We start from the raw sequence: 27,649 nt of genomic DNA, 5'->3' as shown, positions 1-27,649 counted from the left end.
GCCAGGGACTCTCCATGGCAGTCTAGGTCGCGAGTTGGGCTTGTGGGAAAACTGTACGGTTTAGGATGAAGGTTTTTTACCGAGGACTAGCGTAAACGAGGGCAAGAGTCCTACATCTGGGCCGCACGTGGTGGGCGCAGCATCACCAATGAGCGGGGTTTCATTCTAATTGGCTCCTCTTGCTGCTGCGCGATTCCAAGCACTCACGTCGTTCTAAAAGTTCTTGCACAGGACGGGGGAGCAGGGGTGGGGGGTTGTAGGGGGTGGGGCAGACGCTCTGTGACATTTTTCTGCAAGATCCACCACATAGCTTGCTCCGTTTCACACACTAGTGAAGCAAGCATCGGGAGTTAAAAGAAAAGAAAAAAAAAAAACAACCTGCTCCCAAACAGCAATGCCTCTGGCAAAGGACCCCCAAGTCCTGAACTTGCCAGCTGGTAGGGGGGGAAGGGAGGGCTGACCCTCACCGGCGCACCGCCGCTCCGTCTGCGCATGCTCCGTCGGGGCTCCGGCCTCCTAGCGGGGCTGGGCCGACCGCGGAGGGGCGGAGGGCGGGCCACGTGGGGCGCCGTGACGTCATCTCCGGGCGCCGAGGGTGACTGGGACGCGCGGGGGGCTGCCCGGGTTCCGGGGCGCTGGCTGCCGGCGGCCGCGGGACGCTGGAGAGCGCGGGGCGGAAGTGGCCGCTGCCGGGTTCGGCCCCGACTTCCGCGCTGGTGTCTTGTGCGGCTGCGCGGGCTCCGGGGCTGTCCGAGTCGCGGCGGCACCTCTGCGGGTCGGGTTCCCTGCGCCGCCGCCCAGCCCTAGCCCGGGACTCCACGGCGTCTTCTCCGGGCTGCGGGGAGCCGGCGCTTCTGGTAGGACGCGCGCGCGTGTGTCCGCGGAGTGTGTGCGTGTGTGCGTGTGTGTGTGTGTGTGTACCCCTGCAGGAGCAGGAGGAGGAGGAGGAAGGCTGGGAGGTGTGGCGGTCGGGAGAGCCTGAGTGGTCGGCAGAGGAGCCTTTTGGTGGGCAGCGGTGCTGGGCGAAGGGGGCTTGTCCCGGCGAGGGGGCCAGAGGATGCCCCCCCTGAAGCGCCCTCGCAGCGTGTGCCGAGTCCCCGGGAGAGTGTGTGTGTGTGTGTGTGTGTGTGTGTGTGTGTGTCCGCCTGCCTCTCTGTCTTGCCTGCTTGCCCTTCCCGAGAGGGGCAAACCCGGGCGGGGTCCCGGCGGGACCTATCTGCACCGTCGCTGCTCGCGGGTCTCCTCCCCGGCCGCGTTCTCTGTTCGCAGGGAAGGCCAGTTCGATTCTCTCGGAATTCGCAAGGTTGTTATTATTACTATTATTATTATTGTTATTTCCCCCAGCAGACAACGTTATCCTTTCCGCCGCCGCATTCAGGGTCTCGTCACCCCAGGTTTTCAGTCAATCCCAAAGTCGTTTTTCGATTGCCAAGCACTTTTTTTATTTTCCCCCTTGCCGTGAGTTGCTGGAAGGGTTTTCAGGAAAACAAAACAAAACAAAAAAACCCCAACAACGCTTTGGCTCTGGAGGAGCCTAGGGTTGGGAAAACGCGAGGGGATTCTAGATTTTTCTGCGGGGTTGAGGAAAGGAGAGAGCCCAGCTTTTCAGCCAGGATGGGAACCCAGGGACCAGCACGCAGCTTCCCTAAGGCCGTCCCGATTTCCGGAGTGCCGGGTGTTTGGATCGATGGCAGCTGAACGCCTCTTGAGTTGGAAGGGCGGGTGGAGGAATTTGAATGGGAGAGAAATGCTCTTGGACCAGGCTAGTGGTTCCGGGGAGTTTCAGAATTTCACAGTGGAGGGAAGCCCGGGCTTTTGAAGTTCAGTGTGGTGCAGAGGATGCTAGTTAAAATCCTGGAGGTGGGAGGAGTGGGGGGAGAGTCCAACCAGAGTGATGCTGCACGGATTTAGCTTTTGAGAAGTCCGTGTGGTCTTCCAAGTGTAGACTTGATTTTGACGTTCATAAAAGGTACTGAGCCTGGGAGTAGTAGAACAAAAAGGATTGACAAGACCGCAGGTGATGGAAAAAACACAATTCAAAATAAAAAATCCATGCCATCATGAAGTTTTCTTTTTTTTTTTTTTTTTTTAATAACGGCATTGGAGACTATATAATAAAACAGGAGACCCTCAAAGTGTGCGCTTGCAGGACTGGAGTGGTCAGTGTCCGAGAACCATTCCCCTGGTTGGCCCTGGTGACAGATGGATAAAGGACCCAGGGAATGAAGAAACAGGGCCCCTGAGTCTTGTCCATAGTCATTTTATTTCTCTCTCCTCTCTTTACAACGTAGTACTCTCTCTTCCTTTCTCTCTTCCTTTCTCCCCAGCATTGTTGCATCTCTTCCCTTGTCCCTAGCCTCTTTTTTTTTTCTCCCCTTGTCCTTAGCCTCCTTCTTTCTTAGCCTTGTCTCCTCTCTTCCCTTTAGAGCATAGTTACATAGAAATCATGAAGGGTGGGGTTACACATAGGTGGGGTTGAATATTGTCATTATAACAAACAGATGCAAAGCCACTCCCCCCAGGGAAGTTCTGAGAGATGAACTCAAGGATAAGATCTCGTGTGAAGGTTCAGCACTCTAGATTGCTAGATCTGCTCAAGGGCAAGATTCCATCTAGGGAGTATTGGCTTTCTCCTTATTTAAACAATCATAGTAAACTTACTTCTTATATTTCTAGTTATTTTGTTTGAACACAGAGATATATTAAGCTTAAAGGTTAGCTCTTCCTGGAGACATCTCGCAGTATATCCCAGATTTTAGTCCTCAGGCCAGGTTAGTCTTTCCTAATCCCAGCAGGGTTCAGTTACTTCTGTCATGACAGAATTTGTTCATGACCATGCTTTTAACTTGTAGCTTGTTCCTTTCTGATGCCAGGGTATCTTACAGCTTACCCTGGTTCATCTTGTCTCTCACTTCTTTGTGGGGGGAGGGGGATTGGGAGTAAGGACAACTAAAGCTTAAGTCAAGTAAATATGGTGGATGCCCAGGAGTAAATATTATTTGATATCATTAACTCCCATGCTACAAAAGCATAGCATGATCTGTCTTCCTGTGTCTGTACAGAAAGGGCATTGCTAAACCATGCAAGTGCATAAAGAAAAGAGAAAAGCAATATAGAATTATTAGTGCCTGATGGAATTGGCTGTGCCTCAGGAGCACTGTTGTGGTTCCTTGTCGGAGGAGCAAGGACAACCCAATGATACCCATCAAGATACTATAAAAGGTAAAGCACAGTTTACTTTGACACCGGTGGTGACTAAGCAGTAGAGGGAAAAAAAAATCAAGCCCTGATGTGACTTTTGGCATTTTGGTGCAAGGTGGCCTTAGATACCTGAAAATGATGCAGATTGGGGTGCATATAGATATAGTAGAAAGTTACAGAGCACCCTGAAAGTTACAGAGACATTAGCATACCTCCTGGTTTATTTTTTATTTTGGTCTTTGGGCCACACCCTGCAGCACGTAGGACTTACTTGTAGCCCTATTCTTGAGGGTCACTCCTGGTAGTACTTGGGTTGGAACAAGGTTTACTGGTATGCAAGACAAATGCCTTAACCTCTGTATTGTCTCACTGACTCCATACCTCCTATTCCTATTTCGTTAAACATTCAAAACTTTTTATTGAGGTCTGTGATTTATCATACTGCTAATATGTACTGCTAATACTGTACATAATTCAACACCACACCCATCACCAGTAGGTATGGGTACCACTACATCCCTTGTCATGGCTCTCAATGCCCTTTTCTTTCAAACCCTTCCTCCCCAACTCGTTTGTGTGGATCAGTTCTTCATTTGTGGCCCTTCGTTGTTACCTTACTTCATCTTTAAGTCCTGTGGATGTGAGGGATTATTCTGTATCTGTCTCTTTCCTTCTGACTGATGCATACTATCCTCTAGTTCTTGCAGCGGATTGCATGATTTTTGTTCTCTTAGAGCTGCACAGTATTCCATCGTCTGTACATCAGAAGTTATTGAGCCATTCATTTGTAGTTGTACATATAGGTTGTTTCCATATCTTGACTATTACATATGTTAAGTGTGGCATCAAACATTATATATCTTCTAATTTAAATGGCCCCAATCAAATTAAGCAAGTGAACAGGTCCCAGTACAGTCAGGTCATGTCATCTGCAGAGTTTCAGCCTTTTCCACCTGTCTTGAACACAGGTTTGTGCAGTCTTACTCATAACCAGTGTGGTAAACCAGTGGTCTTCAACTCTTTTACCCTTGCACACTCATCCTGCAGTTAAAAACCACTGATGTAGGGCCTTGTTGAACTTTGGCAAACCTTAATTTACTTTGAAAATCTGAGATGCTAGGCATTTGAGTAAAGGAGGAAACCTATCCAGCTGGTGTTTAAATGATATATGTGGTGTGGTGTGTTTCTGTGCAAGAACAAAAATGGACACTTGTTAGTAGGCCCTTGCATGTAGCATGGCTAAAGGTCAAGGTGGCTTGGATTGGGTGGTAATTGTGGAACTGATGATAAATGGCCCGATTCTAGACTTGTTTCCCAGCTAGAGCATGCAAGGTATGAAGGGTCAAGGATGACTCCAAGGACTATGGCCTGAGCAACTAAGTTACCACTTAATGATATGGGGAAGATACCAGAGTAGTAAGAGTGAAGGGAGAAGTTCTGAAATGATTTTCACTTTCGTACATGAATTTTCAGATGAACTGACAATGTATAATAGTATATATGAAATTGGAGTTCAGAGAAGCCTGACCTGAAGATAAAGATGTGGAAATTGATAATTATAAATGGCATCTAAGGTCATGAGAGGAGCTGGGGATTTGGCTTAGTGTTAGAACATTTGCTTTATATATGTGTGGTAGAATATTTGTTTATTTTAGCCCTACTCAGCTGTGCTCAGGGCTTGCTCTCGACTCTGCTCGGGGTTCGCTCCTGGTGGTTCTCAGGGATCATATGCAGTCCCAGGAATCAAACCAGTGTTGGCCTCGTGCAAGTCAAGCGCTATTTCTGACATGTACTATCTCTCCAGCCCTTGCTTTGTAGGTATGAAGCTGAGGGTTCTATTTAAGTTGTACCACAAGAAAAGTGGAACTGCTGGCTGTCATTAACCCCCCACCCCCACCCCAATAGAAAACCCTGTGGAAAACACTGAACCTTAGGAACAGGATTGATATTATCAGTATTATCAGAGGGAAATAGAAAAAACAAATTAACTGAGAGAGCTAGAAAATGTGGACATTTGGGAAAACGGAAAGTTTGAAAAAGTTAGCTGGGATAATGGCAGAGTAAAGGGACTTGGGAAGTGTAGGAACTCAGGGTTCATATTAGAAATTAATGTTTGTGGATTTAAAGGTAGACCGGCCAGTATAGATAATACTTTTAAAGAGATTTACTATTTATTATTTTGAAGATTTACCACTGTATTTACTGCTAATAGTATTTGTTGTTCTTGGTAATTTCTGGTTAGTCCATGATTTCTGAGGGCCAGACTTCAAGTGGACTGCATGGTAGTGATCTCATTTGCTGTAGGAGAGGAAAATTATCTTTCTAAAATCATGAATTTTGTCAAATTTAAAATGTGATTGCACTGATTTGGGAAAGAGTTTAGATGAAAATTTTTAAGTATCTGATATAAATTTTGGTTTTATATATTTTATGTAATTAGATATTTTCTAACTCAACAAAAATTTCAGAGTTTAGCCCTAAATATAAAAGTAAATATGATTCAGTTTCTGCTGTCAAGGATTCACACAGTTCAGTGGGATGGGGGACAGGAAACAGATTTAGGTTAACATAACTGCAATGCATTATTATAGAACCCTAGTGTGTGTGTGTGTGTGTGTGTGTGTGTGTGTGTGTGTGTGTGTTTTATTCATTTTCATTTTCATTTTGGGGTCATATCCCATGGTGCTGAGGCCTTACTTCTGGCAGGGCTAAAGAGACTCTATTTGGTTCTGGGGATTGAACCTGGGTCAACCTTGTGCAAGGCAAGCTCTGTACTGACTGTACAATACCTGTCCTTAACAAGCTATTTTAACAGTAAAAAGGGGACTGAAGCGATAGTACAGCAGGCAAGGGACTTGCCTCCAAGGCAGCTGACATGGGTTCAGTTCCTGGTACAATTTAGGTTCTCTGAGCCCTGCCAGAAAATAAACCCTGAGCATAGCTGGGTGTGGCACAGAACAAAACACGTTTTAAAAGTTTTAAAAAAAAATCAGATTGGTAGTTGTGTAGCAGAAAGATTCTCAAGGAGCTGATATTCAACGAAATTTCTTTTAGTCCATTTTCTGTTTTGTTTTGTTTTGGGGCTACCCCAGTGGTTCTCAGGACATACTCCTTGCTCTGCGCTCTTACCACTCTTTACAGGGCTTGGGGCAGGGGATCTTAATTGGTGCTGGGGACTGAACTCAGGTCAGCTGCTTGCAAGACAAGTGCTCTCTACCTGTGGTATTATCACTCTGGCTCTCAACTGACTTTTTTTTAAAAAAAGGATTAAGAATTGATTAAATTTTAAATTAAACTTTTAAACTGATTAAAAAGAAGATAATCACTTCATACCAGGGCCATTGGCACACATCAGGAAGAGTGGAATGAACCAGTGGAGTGGGGTGAATAAAAGGAACCCTCATCAACTGAATGCCATCCATATTCTGGAAAAGAGTGCTGCAGCCTGGATGCACCTGCTGGGTAAAGGCAGAAGGAGAGCGACAAATACAGAATCATCTCTAGTGGTGTACAAAACATTGAGCAGGAATATACAGGGCCACAGGTAACAGAGCCAGCATACAGAGCTGAGTCGGTGTGAAGGGGTATTGGTGGAGCGATCTTGACACTGATGGAGGGTGTGGTGTTGGAATATTGAATGCCTAAAATACTATTTTTAGCCATACTGTAAATCATGGTGCATCAGTGAAACTTAGAGAAAAGTAAAACAAGAATAGAAAAGGGGTTGAAGTAGAGGGGCCATAGAAAAATTTGGAAATTGTATTAAAGACATATACTACTGATTCGTTACCAGGTACTAAAAACACTCATCAGCCCAAAGAAATTAGAATTGCCTTTAACATGAGAGTCAGAAAATCGGGTTTACCCCAGGGACACACAACTCTGAGGTTTAAGTCATGTCAGATTTAGAAAGCTCTTAACTTACTATGTTACTATAGTCTTTGTTGTCAGCATTTAAATCTTCCCGGTCAGGGTTGAAGAAATAGCTCCATGGACTGAGCACACACTTTGCATATTAGCTTGATTCCTTGCCATCTGTTTACCCCCAATCACCAAGCTCAGAGCTAGAAGTAGACTTTGTGCACTGTTGGGTGCAGCCCCAAACCCAAAATAAATAAATCTTCCCCGTTCTTTTTATCATTCACCCATATTTTCTTTTTAAGCCAACTTCAAGATATGAGGAAGACCCTATGTCGGTCATGAATTCATTGCTCCCTGTCAGGTAGTGAGGTCAGGTCCTCACTACATAATGGCTAAGTTGTTAGCCTTGCTTCCTGTCTAGCTTCTTTCTGATGGGAAGATCTGCTTTGCCCACTGCTCCTACTTAAATTTTATATTAAATATGTAAAATGTTGATATTTTCTATTTAAATATTTTTATGATTTTTATATTTCACAATCTTGAAATCATACAGACTCTTGAGTTTGTAGGGCGATAACGAGAATCCCCAGCCTACCATTTGGTATGCTTCATGGTCTGGTCTTGTTACCATTACAGAGATTTGACACACAAAAAAGTGTCTCTACAGTTAATATTCATTCATCTCTTACAAGTTAATTTGTTTTTTTTTATTTTTAAGCACCCCTGGTGAATTTTAGATATAAGGTAAATTAATACAGCCTTAATGAGGTAAATGAATATTCTAGGACCACATTGTATTAAAACATGCTACTTTGTCAGCTCTTTCTTGACCAACTCCCAACCCAAAGTTCCCCCAAAAGTTGGCGCTTATCCTACTGCTGCCTGCTTCCTGCCTTTGATGATGTTAGTTTGCCTTGATTGGAATGTTTCTTTTCTTTGTCTGCTCAGAGTTTACCCATTCTTCAAGTTCCATCTTTTAAAATTTTCCCTGATCATTATCAGATATGGCGGTAAAAGTTCTTACAAAGCAATGTTTAATTGTAACCATGGACATTTTAAAGTTGGAAGGGAAGTTGGTGGTGGGTATGACGTGATGGAAAGAATATGAGATTAGAAATTAGAGATAAAAGAAAACTCTTTCCTCTGAACTTGTAAGTGCTGCAGTAAAGGAAAGGCTCAGAGAGGATACCAGGGTTCAGCAAGGCTGTTTGAGCTGGCACCTGGAGAGTATCTCAGTTGGGAGATGGTGTGGGCAGTGCTCCCCTAGGGGGAGAAACCCCCAGTGTAAGCAAAGACACGGGAAGGATGGGGATAAAAGGTCTTTAGGAGACGTAGAGTAATGTCTCCTGACTGTGTCTGCTTTGGAAAACATTGTTGTCATCATCATCACCAAGATATAGCCTCTAGGTACCTGCCAGAGACCTAGGTTTATCAAAAATGAAATGTTTATTCGTTCTTATTGGTATTTGCAATGTTCAGTACATAAGCTCTTATATTCTTGTAATTTGTAGTTTTTGCTTTTTGTGTTTTTCCCCGATTTTTATTTAGGCACATGATTTATAATAGCACTGTGGCACTGTCCTTCGTTGTTCATCGATTTGCTCGAGCAAGCACCAGTAAAGTCTGTGTTGTGAGACTTGTTGTTACTGTTTTTGGCATATCCAGTGTGGCACAGGGAGCTTGCCAGGCTCTGCCGTGCGAGCAGGATGCACTTGGTAGCCTGCCGGGCTCTCCGAGAGGGGCAGAGGAATAGAACCTGAATCGGCCGCATGCAAAGCAAACGCCATACCTGCTGTGCTGTCGCTCCAGTCCATGATTTATAGTACAGTTAGTAATAAAATCTCAGGCATACGATGATGTTCCAACATTACAGTGTCAGCATTCCTCCACTATTGTCTCAAGGTCCCTACCCACAGCCCACCTTTTCGGTAAATTTAGTTCTGTAAACTGATTCTCAGCGTTTATTGCCATTGGCTATTTGTTATACCCCTATTCTGTTTCTTTGAGCGCTATTGAGCGTGACATCAAAACAAAACAAACCAACCGGGTGGGGGTGGGGGGGGCGCAAAAACCAAAAAATTCCAGGAACAGAATTCTTTAAAAGAATTGTGAAATATAATGGGATTTTTTGGACCACTCCCTGTTGTGCATGAGCTTTTTCTGACTCTACTAGGGAGTAGCTTTGGGTAGTGCCCAGGACAACCATGTGGTGTTGGGGTCAAACCATGGCATGTAAAGTATATGCACCCACACCAGTTCCTAAAGTATCTAAGAGACTTAAACATTTTTGAGTTATATGGTTTTTGTTTTCCAAACTAATATGACAGGTATACCGTTGAGTGCTATATTGTAAACATATTATATCGTAGTCCTATAGCACTATATTAAGTGCTTTAATTGCAGTAATGTAATTTTTATATCTACTAAGTGCTATTCTCATTTTGCAGATGAGGAAAGAGAGAGAAGTTGAGTGATTTACTCGTGCTCACAGAGTCAGTGATTGATGACCTTAGATTTTGAATTCACGTAGTTTGGCTCCTTATTCCACATTTTAAATTCCCACATTGCACATTGTAGTGCCTCTCAGGAGTTGGTTTTTGTTTTTTACCTTTTTGAAAAGGATACTACTTATACCCTTTCATTTTATTTATCAGCCAGTTTTTCTTGATATTTTTTGGTGATATTTATTAAAAACCCGTTTCCTCTCTTTCAGTTTTACTGAGAAATAATTAACATACACCATGGTATAAGTTTTAGGTATATATCATGATAAGTTGATTTACATGGTGTGAAATGATTACTACAGTAGCCTCTGCTAACATTTTCTCATGAAATAATGATAAAAGAAAGAATCAAGGGAAAACATTCTTTTTCTTGTGAAGAGATTAATGATTTGTTCTCAACAACTTTTCTGTATATTATTCTTCAGTATTAACTCTAGTCATCATGTTGCTCATTACACCACCAGTATTTATTAGTTTTAGGATTTTATTTATAATGAGTAGTTTATACCTTTGAACCATCTTTCTTCAGCTCTACCTTCCCTTACCATTCATCTCTGGAGACACAAGACATATTTTTTGATAAGAGTTTTTGTTTGGATTCTACACATGAGATCACATGGTATTTGTCTTTGACTTACTTCACTTAGCAATACCTTTTGAAAGATTGACATTATGATTCTATCAATTTGGATCTTTTGAGGCAGGGTCAGTATGTCATCTTGTTTGCATTTTATAGAAATCTTGTGCAGTTTGTTAAAATTTCTGTTGGTTACCACGTTGTACTTTGAGGTCTTAAAAATGTGTATGTAAGAAACAATGGTGTGTGAAAATGAAGGTATCAGTTTTGTTTTTGGTGGGGGAACAGGGTGGGTCTTTTTGGCTGCATTAAGGCAAATGCCTTGCCTGCTATACTGTTTTTTCAGCCCCCGAGATACCAATGTCTTTTACTATTTTTGTACCTAAAATGCCTTTGTAGAATTTTGATGAAGTCTGTCTTCTCTCACATCATGCTTACCCAAGTTCTGCGGTTTATCTTTCAAGTGTGAAAAAAGAGGCAGTTCTGTGCTTGAATTACTGTTGGTAAGGACCTCTCACAAAGAAAGTGGGAGATATTTGCTATTTTTTTTTTTTTTAATGTTCTGGACACAAGAAAGAAAGAGACAAGGAATTGTGCACAGAATGAACAATGATTCAGTTCTGTCATCTAAAGATGAGGAGGGAAAAAAAGGGAGCTATGTCCACGTGTATTATATTTTGGTTCATAGTGACCCCTGCTTTTTAATAAACGTGGCTCAAGTGAAGTCTTGGAATCTGACTGTTCAGATGATTATTTCTTCTTGAGAGGTGAATGGTAAGAGAGAAGGACAGAGCCTATAGCGTTACCTTTCCCTGGGTGACCATATATGCATTTTAAATTTTCTTTCAAATTTTCTTTCTTGTACTTTTTTTTCTGAGGAAGAAGATTCACCATTGTGACAGTATGGATTGTGATTTTTCAACTCCAAAATTGTATTTAAATATTCATGAAGTCTCTTAGGAAAGGCACTCTTTGTCTCAGTTTGCTTCCCTTGTGAATAAAAGAGGAATTTTAGTAGTAACTATTGGCTAATGATACATCTGGGGTACAGAGACCCTTTGCTTACCACCTTACCAGATTAAATTTGTCATGATTCAGATTTTACTTTCTGCAACCGATAAATATATTGAAAAAGAACATGCTATCAGTGTTACCAGGAAGTGGTGCAATATTTTCCTGAGTTGATTTTGTGTTAGTTGTAGCACTGTAGCACTGTCCTCCCATTGTTCATTGATTTGCTTGAGTGGGTGCCAGTAATGTCTTACAGCAAATTGTGAGACTTGTTGTTCCTGTTTTTGGCATATTGAATAAGTCATGGGTAAATTTGAAATTTTTCTGCAGATTGCCGAAGCTCAGTGTATCATTTGAATTGGAAGTCTTTAAAGGTAGAATTAGAATACACGAAGTTTGCATACGTGTATTATTTGTGTAGAATAGTGAACTTTATGGATATATTTGAATAGGAGATAGAACATTGGAGTGTGCTGAAGGTAGTACTGAACTCAGTTTAAGTGCCCAGAATGCTGCTTGACTCATAAATAATGTTCTTGTCACGTGGAACAAGTTATTCACCCCTTTTGACAGCTTGTTTGCCTTTTGGTGGCATTGCATCAGATTGACCGCCAGAGTGTTTAAATATAGTGATAGAAAATGGGAACTTTTTTCTTTATTTTATGGCAGTCTTGATGCATACTGCTCAGAAGAAGAGCTAACAAAGAATTTCTTGAATAATTCAGTGTTAATACTTGGCATTTGATTAAATCAGTGTGGTTATTTAAGGTATAATTATAGGGTGCATTATGATAAGTTGTGGATTGGCCAGTCCGTGTACTGGGAAATATATGAGTAGGACATTGAATTTGTTGGTCTAGATGCCAAGAGTCTTTAGCCTTTACTCTTACCATTTATTGCCTTGTTATCTAATTATAGAAGATTGGTACTGGAAGACACTTGGATATTAACAGAGCTTAAAATTTAAATTCTGCCATACTCAGAATTCTTCAGCTTGCTGTTTTACTGCCATATTTCTGATTTAGACACTATTCTAAAAAAAGATCAGAATAGAAACACTATTCTCTTGGGGCATAGTATTATAAGCTGTGTTTTCAGTAGCTAGGATTTTAATAAATCAGAGAGATTTCTTCACAGGACACAGAGTAGTTTGCTGGAACTGTTTTCCAGCAAAAGTTTGTAGCACTGCACTGTAGCACTGTCCTCCTATTCATCGATTTGCTCAAGTGAGCCCAGTAACATTATGAGACTTGTAGTTACTGTGTTTTGGCATATCGAATATGTCACAGGTAACTTGCCAGGCTCTCCGAGAGGGGCAGAGGAATCGAACTCGGGTTGGTTGCGTGCAAGGCAAACGCCCTCGCCACTATGCTATCACTCCAGCCCAGCAAAAGTTTGTAAAAACAAATATTAAAAACCAAAACATACTCTTCAGTAGAGTTGGTAAAAACAAATCAGTAAGGAAGACTGAAAATATTGAAGGGGCCAAATGATGAGATCAAGTATGGAAATAGATTTTTGCAAAGATATTTTCCAAGTTGTGAAATATATATCTTGTAAGATGTAGAATCTAGAAATGGAAAGGTTGACCATATTGGATGGGAAGGCGTAATTTTGAAAATGATATTTTGGGAGTTGTGCCATAAGAAAATAAAGGGCATAGATGAAATGTATATTTTAGGTAAATAATCAGCTGCTTTGGGGCTTGAGAGAATGGTGCAAGTATAATTTCACTCAGGCTGTAGTGTATTACTTGCATACATTATCACATGTAGTTTGAACTGGGTTACATATGTAAGCTTTTTTTCAAATACATTGTTCTGCATGTAGAAGCTAGTAATTTTTGCCTTCATTTGTAGAAGTGCGGATGTAGGTTTTGAAAAATGACTTTTAAGCATTTATTTTTATTGTTTTGTTTTTGTTACTGTTTCATTGCGGGTGCATTTATCCGAAAGGTTCTGACAAATGCTCTTTATTTTCAGTTTGGCTTTTGGTTGGAAAAGAACTTAGCCTATATGTACTGCGTTACCCACTGGAAGAATGACAGATGACAAAGATGTGCTTCGAGATGTGTGGTTTGGGCGAATTCCAACTTGCTTTACTCTGTATCAGGATGAGATAACTGAACGGGAGGCAGAGCCATATTATGTAAGTATGTTAATTGTAGCAAGTAGGATATTTAATTTGGACTAATTTTGTAAATAAAACTTTAAAAACCTGGAGGCTGTTATCTAACATTTTAGGTATGACTAAACAAATCAGAAAACATAGGTAAGTGGAAAGAAGGCAATAAAATTTACTTCTTATACTGCTGACCAGAGAGGAAAAAAACAGCTACTGTTGAAATGTTGCTTTGGTTCCTAGGGTTTACCACTAGCTGTGCATTTAGAGATCACTCCTGTTGGTGCTTGGGGGACCATATGGGATCTTATGGAATGTCACAGATCAATCCTGAATCTGTTGTATGAAAGACAAGGACTTTTCCTTCTGTACTGTCTCTCCAGCTCACTTTTTTCCTTTTTTTGAGCACATATGTAATTTTGGCATCTAATACGTCTGCTAATCAGTTTCTTCTGCTTTTTACTGAATAATCCTTAATAAGCCTAGACATTCTTCTCAGTTGTCATTATTTTAGTTTTTTCTTTTTGTTCTAAGTTACATGTAATAATTTTTACACAGGCAGATTTTGGAAAGTCGTCATGTATTTATTTCACTTAAGTAAATTTTATTTCACTTTAATAGAACTTGCTGTAGAACTGAGATAGTACAGCAGGTGAGTCCTTTGCCTTGCATTTGGCCAATCAGGATTCGATCCCTGGGACTCCATATGATCCCTAGGAGTACAGAGCCAGGAGAAGGTCTTGAGCACCAGCCAGCTTTTGCCCCAAATACAGCTCCCTGCCAAATAATTAAATCTTGCTCTATGCTTTCTCCCTTGGCTGTTTGAGAGACAATGCTACTCCTTAAGCTGCTGTTGTTACAGCAATCAGGTTACTGCAGGGAACTACCTCGGAAGCCCATTTATTAACTTTTTTGAGCTCAGAAAGTGTTCTGATTTTCCTTGTATGCTCAGCATAGAGAAGCCTTTTATTACTAGTACTTCTGCAGTCATAATTGTATGCATTTAAAGTCTCAGCAGTTTTTCAGTCTTAGAAAAACTTTCATAGTTAAATTTAAAAATTTAAAAATGTAAATTCCAGCTTGGAAGAATTTTGTTAAAGGTTTTTCTTTTCACTCTTCTATAATATGGCTTAAGATGTTACTTGTTTTATTTTCAAACTAGATTTTGCTGTTTTAGTTAAAACTTTAACCCTGAGTAACTTTCTTATACTTCTTAAACAAAGTGTATACATATTTAGTTTGTGGAAGTGGTGAAACTGAGAAATGTTTTTCCTTTTACTTTTAAATCAGAATATGACACACTTCTGAAGTTAACAAATATTTAAACTTGAACTATTCTGAATTTGTTTAATTTGGAAAAGATTATTGTGATAACAAGTATGCAAGTTGTTTTCTAGCTGCTTCTAATCAAATTGAAAATGGCAACCAGTAATTGAGGATAACTATAGACGAAAGAAGACAGTTCTGTCCAATAAATAATTGTTTTTCCTTACTTTTTTTTTTTTAGTTCTTTACCCAAAAGAAACTCTTACTTGGTTATTGTTGTTGTTTTTTGAAGAGTGTTGCGTGATAAGTATATGTAGTAAACTAAAAGCTAGGTTTTACAGAACTTAAAAGGGGAAAAAAAAAGATAAGTAAAGTATCTGCCATAGAGGCAACCTGGGGTGGAGGTGGAGGGTGGGGCACAGGCAAACTGGGGACACTCACGGCAGAAAAGGGACACTAGTGAAGGATGGGAGTTGGAACATTGGATGAAACTCAATCATGAACAACTTTGTGAATGTGTGTCTCATTGGAAAATAGGTGATTCAACTAAAAAATAAGATAAAAGCTAAGTTGTAAACAATGTAGCACGGTCCAAATTTTGCTCCTTAAAAGTATACATAGATAAGTTTAACTAAATACACATAGGAGAAAATGTACAAAAGCATTGGCAGTATTTAGTCTTTTAGAAGTATTGTTGAACATTTTGGGGCTCATATAATTTTTATTCGCATGTATCTTGGTTGTATATTATTGCCTGAAAGTAATTTTAATTGGTTTGATTTCTAATAATGATAATTTTTTTAAAGAGTCAAGTGTGAAGTGTGGTTAAAATATTGCAGCCTGAGAAACAGTAGACTAGACTCCAAGTTTCCTAGAATCTCCAAGTTCAGGTGAAGTGACAAAACAGGACTGTCACCATTACTTGGAGAGTCTGCATACTTCTGCTGCTTCTGGCTCTATGCTCAGGGTTCAGGAAACCATTTGGGCTACTGGGGATCGAACCCAGAGCAACTCTGTGCAAGACAAACACCCTTCCCGCTGTACTGTTACTCTGGCCCCTCAATTTTTTATCTTTGAGCCCACATTTACATTATTTATATTTTTAAATTCTTGTTAGCTTATGAGAGTACTTTGTTGATCCTATTTCCCTTTCAGCCTTATATCTTTTCCCTTAGCAGACAGACTTCTTAAAAATCTGTTGCCTACCCACCTTTCACCCTTTCCTTTTCTCTATATTTCACACTCCTCCAAAAAAGAAAAAGACATCTCTTTTGCCAAATCTTGTGTAAGTTTTTGACTTTTAGTTGAATTTGTCAGCAGTTTTTGATACCAGTTACTGATGTTTCCACTTTTTGGCACTGCCTTCTCTTGCTTTGTGGTGCCTCAGGGGGGAGAGAGAGAGAGAGAGAGAGAGAGAGAGAGAGAGAGAGAGAGAGAGAGAGAGAGAGAGAGTGTGTGTGTGTGTGTGTGTGTATTTTCTCCTTTGCCAGATTTTCCTTCTTGATCCTCAATGTTGGCATTCCACAGGACTTTGTTGGCATTCCACAGGCATTCCACAGCTCTCAGGTTGAGATGCCTACTCTGCTACGAGGGTGTGGCCAAGGGGAAGAGCTTGGACTCTAGACCTTTGAGAGGAACCCTTTTTTCTATTTTATTCACTGCACTATATTTATGGTTCAGAGTGATTCCCCTTACGACTTGCCTGTAATTTTTTTTTCCACTTGTCTCCAGAATTCTTATTCATTCTTGTAATCTTTTTTGAGCTTTTATTTGGGGGTGGGGAAGGTCCTGTCACATGGTTTCTATCCCTCAATCGGATGGTTCTGGGGACCACCAGGCCCAGAGAGTGCTCAGGAGGCCTTGTTATGCCAGGCATCAGACTCTGGGTCTCATGCATGCTGGGTCTGTGCTCCAGCTCTTTGAATTATCTCCCCAGACCCTGTTAAATATCTTTTAACCTTGGCCATTCGTTAGATTTTTCTCTAGAGCTTCAGACCTACATACTGCTGAATATTATTCTGAGTGTCTTAATGAAGGAGCTCAAACTGTGTTTGTTTAAACTCACTCCCAGATAACACAGTCACCTGCCTTATAAGCACTTTCATTAAAATGAATCAGTCATTTTTCTTCGTAATGACATAGGATTCATTGTTTGCCGTTCTCTCCGTTACTCTTGATGCTTGGTCAGCACTTCACTTAATTTCTTCTCATCTCAAATAGCTCTTGAATCTGCCCCATTTCTTACTCGATTCACTGCTTCAGCCTAGTTTGGACCACTGGGTTAAAAACTAATGGCTTACATAAATAATTTCCCTGATTTTTATCTCCCCTTTTAAATTTTCTATTGTGCAGGTAATTTTTTTCAAAGTGTTGCATATCTTGTTATATGTCCTCTTAAAGCTTTTTGTGGTTCTTACTGTCCTTAGAATCGTTAATGAATTTTGTGAAGTTTTCCATTATTCTTAGAAAAATTCTCTACATTCCTGTCATATTCAACTTAAAATTCCTTGAATATGTCTGTCTTGGCCTTTTTAGAATGAATCTATTCATCCTATGCCTTCTTGCAGTTTCTTCTGTTTGGAATGAGCAACCACCTCTTCCATCCCTACTCATACCCATACACTCCCACCCACCCATATTTCCTTCCTGTCTGTTTCCTTTCTGATTTTTGTGTTGAAGGCTTGTAGTCAAGGCCTTCCCTGAGCTGATAGATCTAGTTACATTTCTTTGCTCTTGTAACATTATTTCTTCTCATACTTGGAATTCATCATATTTTTAACTTTGTTTTTAGTATTTACATATTCAGCCTGTGTGAGTTCAGTGAGAGGCGGGGAAAAAAAAATTTTTTTTTTTTAAAGTAAAGTAGTTTTATTTAGGGGTGGTGTGAAGAAAGGGGAAGAGAGCTCTCAGGTTGAGATGCCTACTCTGCTACGAGGGTGTGGCCAAGGGGAAGAGCTTGGACTCTAGACCTTTGAGAGGAACCCTTTTTTCTATTTTATTCACTGCACTGTATTTATGGTTCAGTGTGATTCCCCTTACAACTTCAAAATAGAATAGAATTATTGTATGTTTTAATTTTTCTTTTTTTTTGTCAGTAAGTAAATATCTAACTTTATAATGTTGACCAAAATAGGATTTAGCATAAATAAATCATAGGCTCCTTTTCCAGAATCATAACTTATACAACTGTGGGGGTAGGGGGGAAGCATTCTTTCCTTACAAACTGCGTAGCAAATAATAAATCACTTGTATTATACGCAGTGAATATTTGCCCTTGCTAAGTGAGAAGAGGATTGATTTTTTTTTCTATCCTGCCCCATCCTTACTTCCAGAAGCCCTGACAGCCAGAGGATAGATTTTATGTAGCCTGTAGTATTACAGGAAAGCCAGTCTCTTTATTCATATTAAAAGATCTTAAAGAATTTAAAAAAAAAAGCAAGACAAACCAAATCCAAGAGGAGAAATATTTTATGATTCCAGTCACATGATGTACCTAGAATTGTCAGATTTGTAATCACAGAACAGTGATTGCCAAGGGTTCAGGGAAAGGGTACAGAGTTTGAGTTCGGAATGATGAAACAGCTTAGGAGGTAGCTAGTGGGGATGACTGCCCAGCAGTGTGAGTATGTTTAGGGGCATTCAACTGTACATGCCAACCTCGTTACAGTCGGGCTGGAGAGATGCCACACAGGGGCTGGAGTGCATGCTTGGTCCTGGGTTCAGTCCCCAGCACACCATGGTTCCCCAGCTCAGGACCATCCCCTGAGTGCCACGCTATGAATGTAGACTCCCTGTGGTGTGGCTTCCAGAGGAGACGAAAAAGACCAAGTGGTAAAATACTGTCACGATTAATAAAAGAAGAATTAAAAACCACTGAGCTATAGCCAGGAAGAGCTCTCATGATGATGTCTTTTTGTTCTTTTTGATATTTTTATCTATTTGCCAGATAAATTAGTTTCATGTTGAAACTTACAGTCATTTTTCAATCATAGAGTTACTACTGTAGATACAATTATTTCTTACAGTAGGTAGATATTAGGTGCAAATTGCACTGTAGGCCAGTTTGAACAGAAGATTCCAAATACATTGTAAGATGGACTTAATGTGAAAGGACATTTAAGATGTGCCAGGGAGATTGTGTGGGGTTCAGGCACTTGCCTTACTGGGATTCTGCTGCTGACCCCGGTTTGATTTCATTTCTAGTGCCACATATAGTCCCTAGAGTACTGCCAGGAGTCAGTTACTCCTTAGCACAGAGCTAGGCATAGCCCCTGTGCCACTCTGAGCACCACTGGATGTCATCCAAACCCTCCCACCCCCTGGATTAAAAAAAAAAACCAAGAATTGCTCTCTGATGTTTTGCTTCACTGAACCTTTGGCATCTTTGATTCTTTGGTAAATATTTATTTTGTGTTTGATTATGTCAAGCAGGCACTACGTGGGGCATTATGATTTTAGCAGAAAACAATAAACATCCATGTCTAGTTCTGATATCCCTCATTTTTTAATTGCAAAGCCGTTTTTATTCATGAGAGTCATTTGTGAGTTCTTTTAAGTCTGAGTGGATCTTGAGATGTAGCACAGCGCTCTCTGGAATCAGGAGCTGTTACCTGAGCTCATTACTCTTGTTATGTCTCCCTTTTCACCATTGCTGCAGCTGACATTACTCTCCATAGGATAGATTACAGTATGATGCCCAGTAGCCATTTAAAATTAAGGCTCTGGACTTCCTAATACCAAATTTAACAAATTAATAGGGTTTACTCATTTGTTTCATTTAAAAAAAATGTCTAATTGGGGCCAGGGAGAGAGCTAAAAGTGGTAAAACATCTGCTGGGCTTGTTTGAGACTAGTTAAAATCTAGCACTGTAGCTCCCTCACCCCACTCTTGCACTGCTTGGTATAGCCCAGGTAGCATCTACAGCACTGTGGGACCTGAGCACTGAATCCTTAAGTCAGAGCTGCTCGACCAAGCACTGCTAGGAGTACTTCCCTCAGCCATCCCCCAGCCCCACTGGGGATGGCTCTTATTTTTTAAAAAGAACTAATTTATTGTACTTTTTAAATTTTTTTAGTGACTGTCCATGTCACTTCTGTATCTGATTGTCATGTCTGCCTCTATTGAATCTTTCCTCTGCCATTTATTTAATAAAATGATTTTGACAAGTTGTTTAAGCGCTGTATGTAAATAGAAGTATTAATGCTGCCTGTAAAACACATGCTTTTTTTTTATTACTTTGTATTAGTTTTCATTTTCTTTTCTAATCACATACCAGTTGTTTCTTTGTAAAAGAAACAACTTACTCTTTGTTGAATTTACAGTACTTTCCAACAGCTTGGGCTGGAGCGATAGCACAGCGGGTAGGGCGTTCGCCTTACAAGCGGCCAACATGGCCGACCCGAGTTCGATTCCTCCGCCCCTCTCGGAGAACCCGGCAAGCTACCGAGAGTATTGGATATGCCAGACACAGTAACAACAAAGTCTCCAATGGAGACGTTACTGGGCCCGCTCGAGCAAATCGACGATCAACGGGAGGCCTTTACTTTACTTACTTTACTTCCAACAGCTTACTTAACCCCTTTAGCAACCTCTGTTCCGTACTTAAGTCTCCCTGTATTTACAGCCCTAGGATCATTGTCATGTATTATCTATTGGGACTCGTTACCTTGACCTAGAGTGAGTAAATATCAGTTCTTTCACCAAAGTATTTTTTTTTCTTGTACTCTAGAGTACAGTAGTTTTAGTTAACCAACTGATCAAGAGATATTGCCTTGAATAACAAGAAAAAAATTTGGTAGTTAGGTTCACAGAAGCAGAAAGCGAGTAACACATTTTATAAAACTAGCAAAAAGCAGAAAATTGAGAAAGCAAGAAATAAAATGCTTACTACAGAGAAAGAAAGAATGCCAATTAAAAAGACTCTTTTTATCTACTTCTGGATTCTTTATATAAATCCTAACCAGTTTTCCAGAATGCTGTCTTGAAGTTTTTGAATGCATTTCTGTGGAAAAAAAAATAACCTTCAAGCTATCACAGTTGGGTGTCTTTTTTCCTGCCAGAATTTTCTGTCTTCAGAGTGCACAAGCACGCTTGAGGTGTTTGATGACAGTGTCAGGATCATCAGTGTTCTGCAAGCATTATGCCCTAAGCTTCCATTTTATTGCAGCTTAAAGAATTAACTGTGTAGAGCAAAAGTCATCTTTGACTTGCCTTTTTCCTTGAATTTTTTTTGGTTAGTAATTACCAAAATCTCTTGTCTTATTTTCTGATCTTCCCATCTTTTCCAATCCTTCACCCCATCTTGCCATATAATATACCCATGTTAAATATAGCAGATTTTTCTGTGAATTTATCTTTAAGTCTTTTAGTGCTAGTGCATTCCTCAGTAATACTGTTTTTTTATTAGACCATCCTTTTTTACTGATATAAACTGATATATGAACTCCTATGGTAGTTTTTCAAATAAAAATTTTTATTTGACCCTTAAAGGCCATTCTGATGTTATCATGATAGTTTATTTTCATTTTGGAATGACATCTGACAATGCTCAGGACATATTCTTGTCTCCATGCTCAGGGATTGATCACTCCTGGTGATGCTCAGGGGACCATATACAGTGCTAGGTTCAAATGTGGGATGGCTGTGTCCAAATAAAGTTTCCTAACCCCTGTACAGTTTCTCTGACCTGCCAAGACATATCTTTATAAGAACTTTTTTCGAATGTATTTTTCCTTCCAACTTACCTTATTTTATTTTTTATGTAGGAGTACTTACTGCTATTTATTCAGCCACTGATTAAGCTGATTGAAGCAGGCTTGAACTCCGCATGACTTTTTTAATTTTTAAATTTTTAAAAAAATTTTCATAAAGTTGTACACAATAATTGCTTGCATTCAATATTTTAATACAAATCCCACCACCATTGTGCCTTCCTACCACTACTTGAATCTTTCCACCACCACCCCCAGTCTGTCCCTTAGGCAGATGCTAAATAATTTATTTTGTGTTGCTTGCAGTGAATGGTATAAGGTGTCACACAGCTTTGAAAGTGCTCCTGGAATTCTAAAAGTTTTAAATATTTGGGGTCCCGATATCTGTGCTATACTGCTCTGTTCGGAGATTCATTTGTGAGTCTGAATCCTGGCCATTAATGCGCTTAAGTGATGCACAGAGGCAGTTCTTGGGCGTGACTGCCAGGAAACTGAATGGGCAGGGAGATGGCGGGAGGTTGAACCCTGGAGTTTTCAGTCACTGTCCCACATACCTGGGTTTTTCAGTGCGTTTATTTTCATGTGGGGAGCTCGGGACAGGCCTGTGAAGGTCGGCCGTGAGCGTGGCTGCGATTGGGTTCTGGTGGTTTGCATCTGCAGGGGTTCATTTGGGGCAGGCCGAGGGACACACCATTCCCTTCTGTGGTGCCCTGGTTAAATCAACCTGGTGTGGGGTGGGGAGACATCTCTGCAGCTCTTCTGCTCTCCTCTGAGATTCATTTGTGAGTCTCTGAATCATGGCCGTTAATGTACATAAATGGCCTGCTTTTGATCTTTTTCGAGATTTATTAATGGGTCTCTTAAGCAAGGCTGATATATGAGCTTTTATAACTGAGCCAGAGGAGGTTTGTGAGCATGACTCCCACAAACTTTTGGCCGTTTAATTTCTCGGAAAACTTAGTCCCAAGTTGTTGGGATCTTCCCAGAGGCACAGCAGCAATTTTGTGATATCAGGAAGCCTGAAAGCACCATCAGGTTGCTGATGCATTCGCCCTGCAGGTACAGGTTGACCTGCTGGGCAGCACCATACCTCTCCCCACCCCCCAACATACTTCAGTCATATATATATATATGTATGTATGTATGTGTATATATATATCTGTCATAATGTTCTTTGCAGCAAGATTTCATCAGATGATGAAAACCCCTGATTTATCAGTCAAGAGGTGAGGTACATTAAGATTGAGCTATTTCCTCAGAATAGTTTAACTGAGGTGAATCAGTTTTAATTTTTATGAGTACTTTTTCCTCTTCTTTTTTTCTTTTTCTTTTTGTTTTGGGCTACTTTTGGTGATGCTTCAAGGCTATCTCTGGTTCAGTATTCAAGGATTGCTCCAGGCATTGCCCTGGGGGGGCAGTGTGGCGCTGGGATTTAGCTTGGGTCTCCTTCATGCAAAACACATGCTCCAGCCTATTGAGCTGTCTATGACCCTAACTCATTGTAGTTTTTGAAATTACATTTAGTAGAAATAGCTAGTACCCTAAGTAGTATGTTATTTGACTCTGTTGCATTTTTATTTGGAGGAAAGTATTATGGAAAGATTGTACATAGGTGTTTTGTTCAAGACATTTATGGCATAAGCAGTACTTAATGATACCTTAAGAAATTTAGACATCTAATTTAGACATCTAAACGTTTTAAATGCCTTTCATTTTCTACATAAAAAGCTGCTTAGTGTAGAGAAAATAAAATGATACAGAGAGCATTGCTTTTTCATTGGAATTCAGGACTTTATAGTATGTGTATATCTATATATTGAAAAATTATAAATAAATATGGTTTTATAAATTTTCTTTCAGTTGCTTTTGCCAAGAGTAAGTTATTTGACGTTGGTAACTGACAAAGTGAAAAAACACTTTCAGAAGGTTATGAGACAAGAAGACATTAGTGAGATATGGTTTGAATATGAAGGCACGCCTCTGAAATGGTGAGTGGATTCTCTACAATGTTAAGCATTGATTATATGCATTAAGAGAGTATTGTGCTCTGAGTCATTTTTAGTAAGTTCTCTGAAGCCTAGCTTCTTAAACTGAGGATATTGTTTCCATAAGGGGTCATGCAACTGAATGTGAGGATTGTTAAAAATAAAGCAATAGGATAAGATTTCTGAATGCCCAACAGGTGGATCTTAATTCAGAACTATCCTCCTAATACAGCTGAAGTGTTTCTGAAAGCTGTCACCTGAGTTTTCTGGGGCAAAAAAAGGGATCCTGAGTAGGAAAAATTCCAGAAACCTTGCCCTAAAGAAATCAATTTCTAATCTAGTTTTAAAAATGAAGTTAATTTAAAGCATTATAGAATACTGTTAAATATTTCTGCCTTTTATTTGCATAAAATATTAGATTTTTCTGTTTTCATCAGTGGACTTTTTTATGGCATAATTGCCAGTGTAGTTATGATGTGGTTTTTTGTTTTCTGTGTTTTGCAGATATATTTAAAATTTCATCTGAATAATTCACTCTGACACCATTCAGGTTTTTTTTTCCTTGCCTTCAAAATTTATGTGCATTCATAATTACCTGAAGTGGCCTCTTTGAAATGAACATATTTAGTTGACCAGTGTATATGGGCACATATTCATTAGCCTTGATGTAGTATTTAAAATGTATTGGTTTCGTTGTGATGTGAAAAATAATTTTTTGAGTAGTATATGAAAAATAAGTTATAAATCTGGGTTCATTTATACACAGTGCAGTTTTTGTACTTCCTCTGTTACTGGGAGTTTCCAAAGGATATTCTGCTGGTGGCCTTTGAGAACTGTTTTGAGCAGATAACCTGAAACTAATGCAGTGAGGGAACATATAGATATATAGGACAGAGTCAGCAGTGGCATCCTGAAAGTCACGGAGACAGTAGTAAATCTTTCAGTTTATTTATTTTGGTCTTTTATTCTTGTGCTTCTATAACTGTTAAAGCACTGCAGATAGCACTGTCCTGTTCATCGATTTGCTCGAGCAGGTCCAGTAACGTCTCTCCATTTTGAGACTTGTTGTAACTGTGTTTGGCATATTGAATACATCAAGGGTAGCTTGCCAGGCTTTGCTGTGTGGGCGAGATGCTTTCAGTAGCTTGCTGGGCTCGCGGAGAGGATTGGAGGAATCGAACCTGGCTCGGTTGGGCTGGCTGCGTGCAAGGCAAATGCCCTACCACTGTACTATCGCTCCAGCCCAACTGTTAAAGAAAGAAAGAAAATTACAGAGAGTTTTAAAATGGTTCAAGTTAGGCTGTAATATAGGTTTTAGAAATGCTGCATTATGGATATAGTTGATTAAAAGAGGCAAAGACTGTCAGGATTTAAATGAAATATGAAAAATATAAGAAGGTTAAAAATGGTCTTGCTCTTTGAATCTAGATGTATTAAAATAAGTTCTGAATTAGACATAATTAAGAATGCTAGTTGGTGTTAATTAAATGAAGCTAATGTGAATAAAAGAATTACTCAGAAATATGGAGTGAAGTTTTGAAATGCATTCTGTGCTGTTGAATTTCCCAGAGTAATTTTTTATTATGATTTAAAACCATACAAAGTGATAAAACTAATGCATGCAGTTCATGTATTAGAAATAATTTGTATTAGTAACAGGTCACATCTCTAGCCTTTTGAGGTGGTTCTGTGAGAGTGACAACTTTTTTAAATAACATAATTTTTTAACAAAACAATATGACCTTCATGATCATGTTAGACTCAAGATCTTGAGAAGCTGTAGACCTCAAGTAGTGTGATAAGTCGGTGTTTTCTGTTTTTTCTGTTTTGTTTTATTTTGCTTTTTTGGACTACACCTGGCGGTGGTCAGGACTTACTCCTAGTTCTGTTCTCAGGAATTACTCCTGGCAGGTTCAGGGAACCGAATGGAGTGCCAGAGATCGAACCTAGGTCAGCCAGGTGCAAGGCAAGCGCCCTACCTGCTGTACTATCGCTCCAGCTCCAGGATGTTTCTCAGAAGAACTAAAGATTTTGGAATGGGAAAGTGATTTAAAAGAAACATAAAAGGAGCAAGGATCAGTAAAGGGAAGGAAGGAGGAGGAAATAACCTTGTGTAGCAATGTATTTTATGTATGTTAATTGTAGATTGTCATACTGATTAATGCTATGGAAACGTGGCTTTTTAGTTTTATTTTTGTGAAGCAACTTCTCAACCGTCCTATTGACATTTTGACTGAACTACTTCTTGTCCTGGGGGGCTATCTTATACTTGGTAACAGTTTTAGTGGCAGCCCTGTCTTTGCTCACTAGCACCAGTAGTACTCCCTCTAGTGGTGATCAGAAATATTGCCCAGTGTGTGTGTGTGTATAACACCCAAACTACACACAATTGAGATAACTCTGGATAGGAATGGAAACTTTAGTTTATATTTTATAGTAAATTATTGCTAAATATTGTCTTTCAGATGCTAGTCTAACAAGCCCCGTCTAGTGGTTATTTTTGGATTATATGTGATTTGTGTTCTGCAGATTTAAATTCTCATATGATACCAATAAGTAATGTCTGAACCTATTTCTCCCTTACAGTAGAAAAATTTTGGCTTAAGTATGTCGACTTCCTATTTTGTCAGTATTTATTCTTTCTAATAGTGTTTTATTAAAGACTTATTTTCCCTTTCAGCGTCCTTAAAAGTTACTCACATACCTTTATTTTAGTTTCTGGGAGTGTTGAACTTTTTATTCATATCACTTTATGGGTTATGTCTTTCTGTAAGCTCATTGTACTTAATAACGTTTAAGAACTTTTTCTTTAGTATTGTTAGGTACACCCATATATTTGAGGAATGAACAACTTCCAGAGGCATGAAAGGTAATCCAGGGACTCCGGGCTAAGTCTTTCTCCTTTCTCTTTTTAAAAATTAATTCTCTTCCTAGTGATACGCTATCAATATACCCTGGCACTTACAAAGTGGATATCTTAGGGTAAGATCATTATTGGAGTGAAGCAATTACCACTGGAATTTTTTGAGAGGTAGACTTTTGAGACCAAGCAAGTGTCTGAAGAGTGGGGAATATTTGAGTAGACAAAACATCTTTTTTTTATACCAATTCTTTGCAGTTTTAAATAAATCCAAGTAAGAAAGGAAATTAAACATTAGAGAGTCATAAAAGAAGAAAGTACAAATTGATATTCCTTCTATTTCTGATTCTTTGTCTTAATTTAGTTACTTGAGCTTTTCTCTTCATATAAGGAACAATTTTGAATTTTAAAGCTGTCTTCAATTGTGTTTCTGACTACTCAGATGCTTTGCATCAGGTTGAGGTAAATCTCTTCCATTTTTAACTTGGTGAAATATCTTTTCCCCCCTATACCTTTTCTTTGTTAACTGTTAAAGATCCTATATTTTTTCTGTCATTTTTGTTACACTGATGAATTTTTTTCAATGTTGAACCAGTCTTGCAGACTTGTCTTTATCATTAGAAGATATATAAGATCAACAGGAATCCCACTTTATCGTCATATGTAATTGTTTATATAAATTGCTGTGTGTACTAATCTTGTTGACAATTTTTGTGACTTAATTTGTGAGAGATACTTATCTCTGTAGTTTTGTATTTTTTGTTTGTACTTTTTTACTGTCATTAACTGGGTTGGTATTGGATTAATGCTTTTGTAAAATGATTAGAACACCTCTGTCCTTTTACATATTCTAGAATATATTGTGTAAAAATTGTGTTAATTTTTTTTAAATTTTTTTTTTGCTTTTTGGGTCACACCTGGCGATGCACAGGGGTTACTCCTGGCTCTGAACTCAGGAATTATCCCTGGCGGTGCTCAGGGGACCATGTGGGATGCTGGGAATCGAACCCTTGTTGGCTGCGTGCAAGGCAAACGCCCTACCTGATGTGCTATTGTGTTAATTTTTAAATGGTTGGGAGAAATCTTCAGTGGAACTATCTGGTCTGGAGAATTTTGGGGAGGGAACTTTTGATAATAATGAACTTTTATTTCTTTGTGTATAGGTGTATTTGGATTGTGCATTTTATTTCCTTCCCTTTTATGTGTGTGTGTGGAAGCAAGATTGTTTTTATTTAACAAAGTTCACCTAGAAAGACACGAGGAGTGACAAGAGAAAGAGAGGAAATAAGTGTCCAAGAGAGACCAGGGACTTTTCCACAATGAAAGAAAAAAAGCAGAAAATAGAGATAAGCAAACAAGATATCTGTTCAAGGGAGAACATGGACTTGAAAGAGCAAGCCTCATTTTTTTCCCCCTTTGTTTTGCTGTAGGGTGAGGCCTAGTCATGCTTAGGGGCTCCTCCAAGAAAGAGATTGCTTAGGGGTCACTCTTGGTGGTGGTGGTCGGGGACCGTGTGGTTCTGGGGATTGGTCCTCAGCTTCCTAAATACATA

General features: G+C 39.6%; 1 protein-coding gene across 2 annotated transcripts in view; it reads left to right on the top strand.

The window, feature by feature from the left end:
* Nucleotides 1-573: 573 nt before the first annotated feature.
* The window catches only part of ATG5 (autophagy related 5), a 120,255-nt gene continuing 93,179 nt past the window's right edge, over nt 574-27,649 (top strand). The window contains exons 1-3 of one of the 2 annotated variants that reach the window (XM_056125235.1): nt 574-857; nt 13,137-13,302; nt 23,113-23,240. In XM_056125235.1, the coding sequence (XP_055981210.1) occupies nt 13,195-13,302; nt 23,113-23,240 (236 nt within the window). In that variant the 5' untranslated portion in view covers nt 574-857; nt 13,137-13,194. The remainder of the gene's footprint in view (nt 858-13,136; nt 13,303-23,112; nt 23,241-27,649) is intronic. The other variant, XM_056125236.1, reaches the window with a different exon arrangement.

Source organism: Sorex fumeus, unplaced genomic scaffold, assembly GCF_029834395.1.
Source record: "Sorex fumeus unplaced genomic scaffold, SorFum_2.1 ptg000054l, whole genome shotgun sequence".
Classification (NCBI taxonomy): domain Eukaryota; kingdom Metazoa; phylum Chordata; class Mammalia; order Eulipotyphla; family Soricidae; genus Sorex; species Sorex fumeus.
Note: the sequence above shows the minus strand (reverse complement) of the source record. Positions and strands in the feature narration are given on the sequence as shown.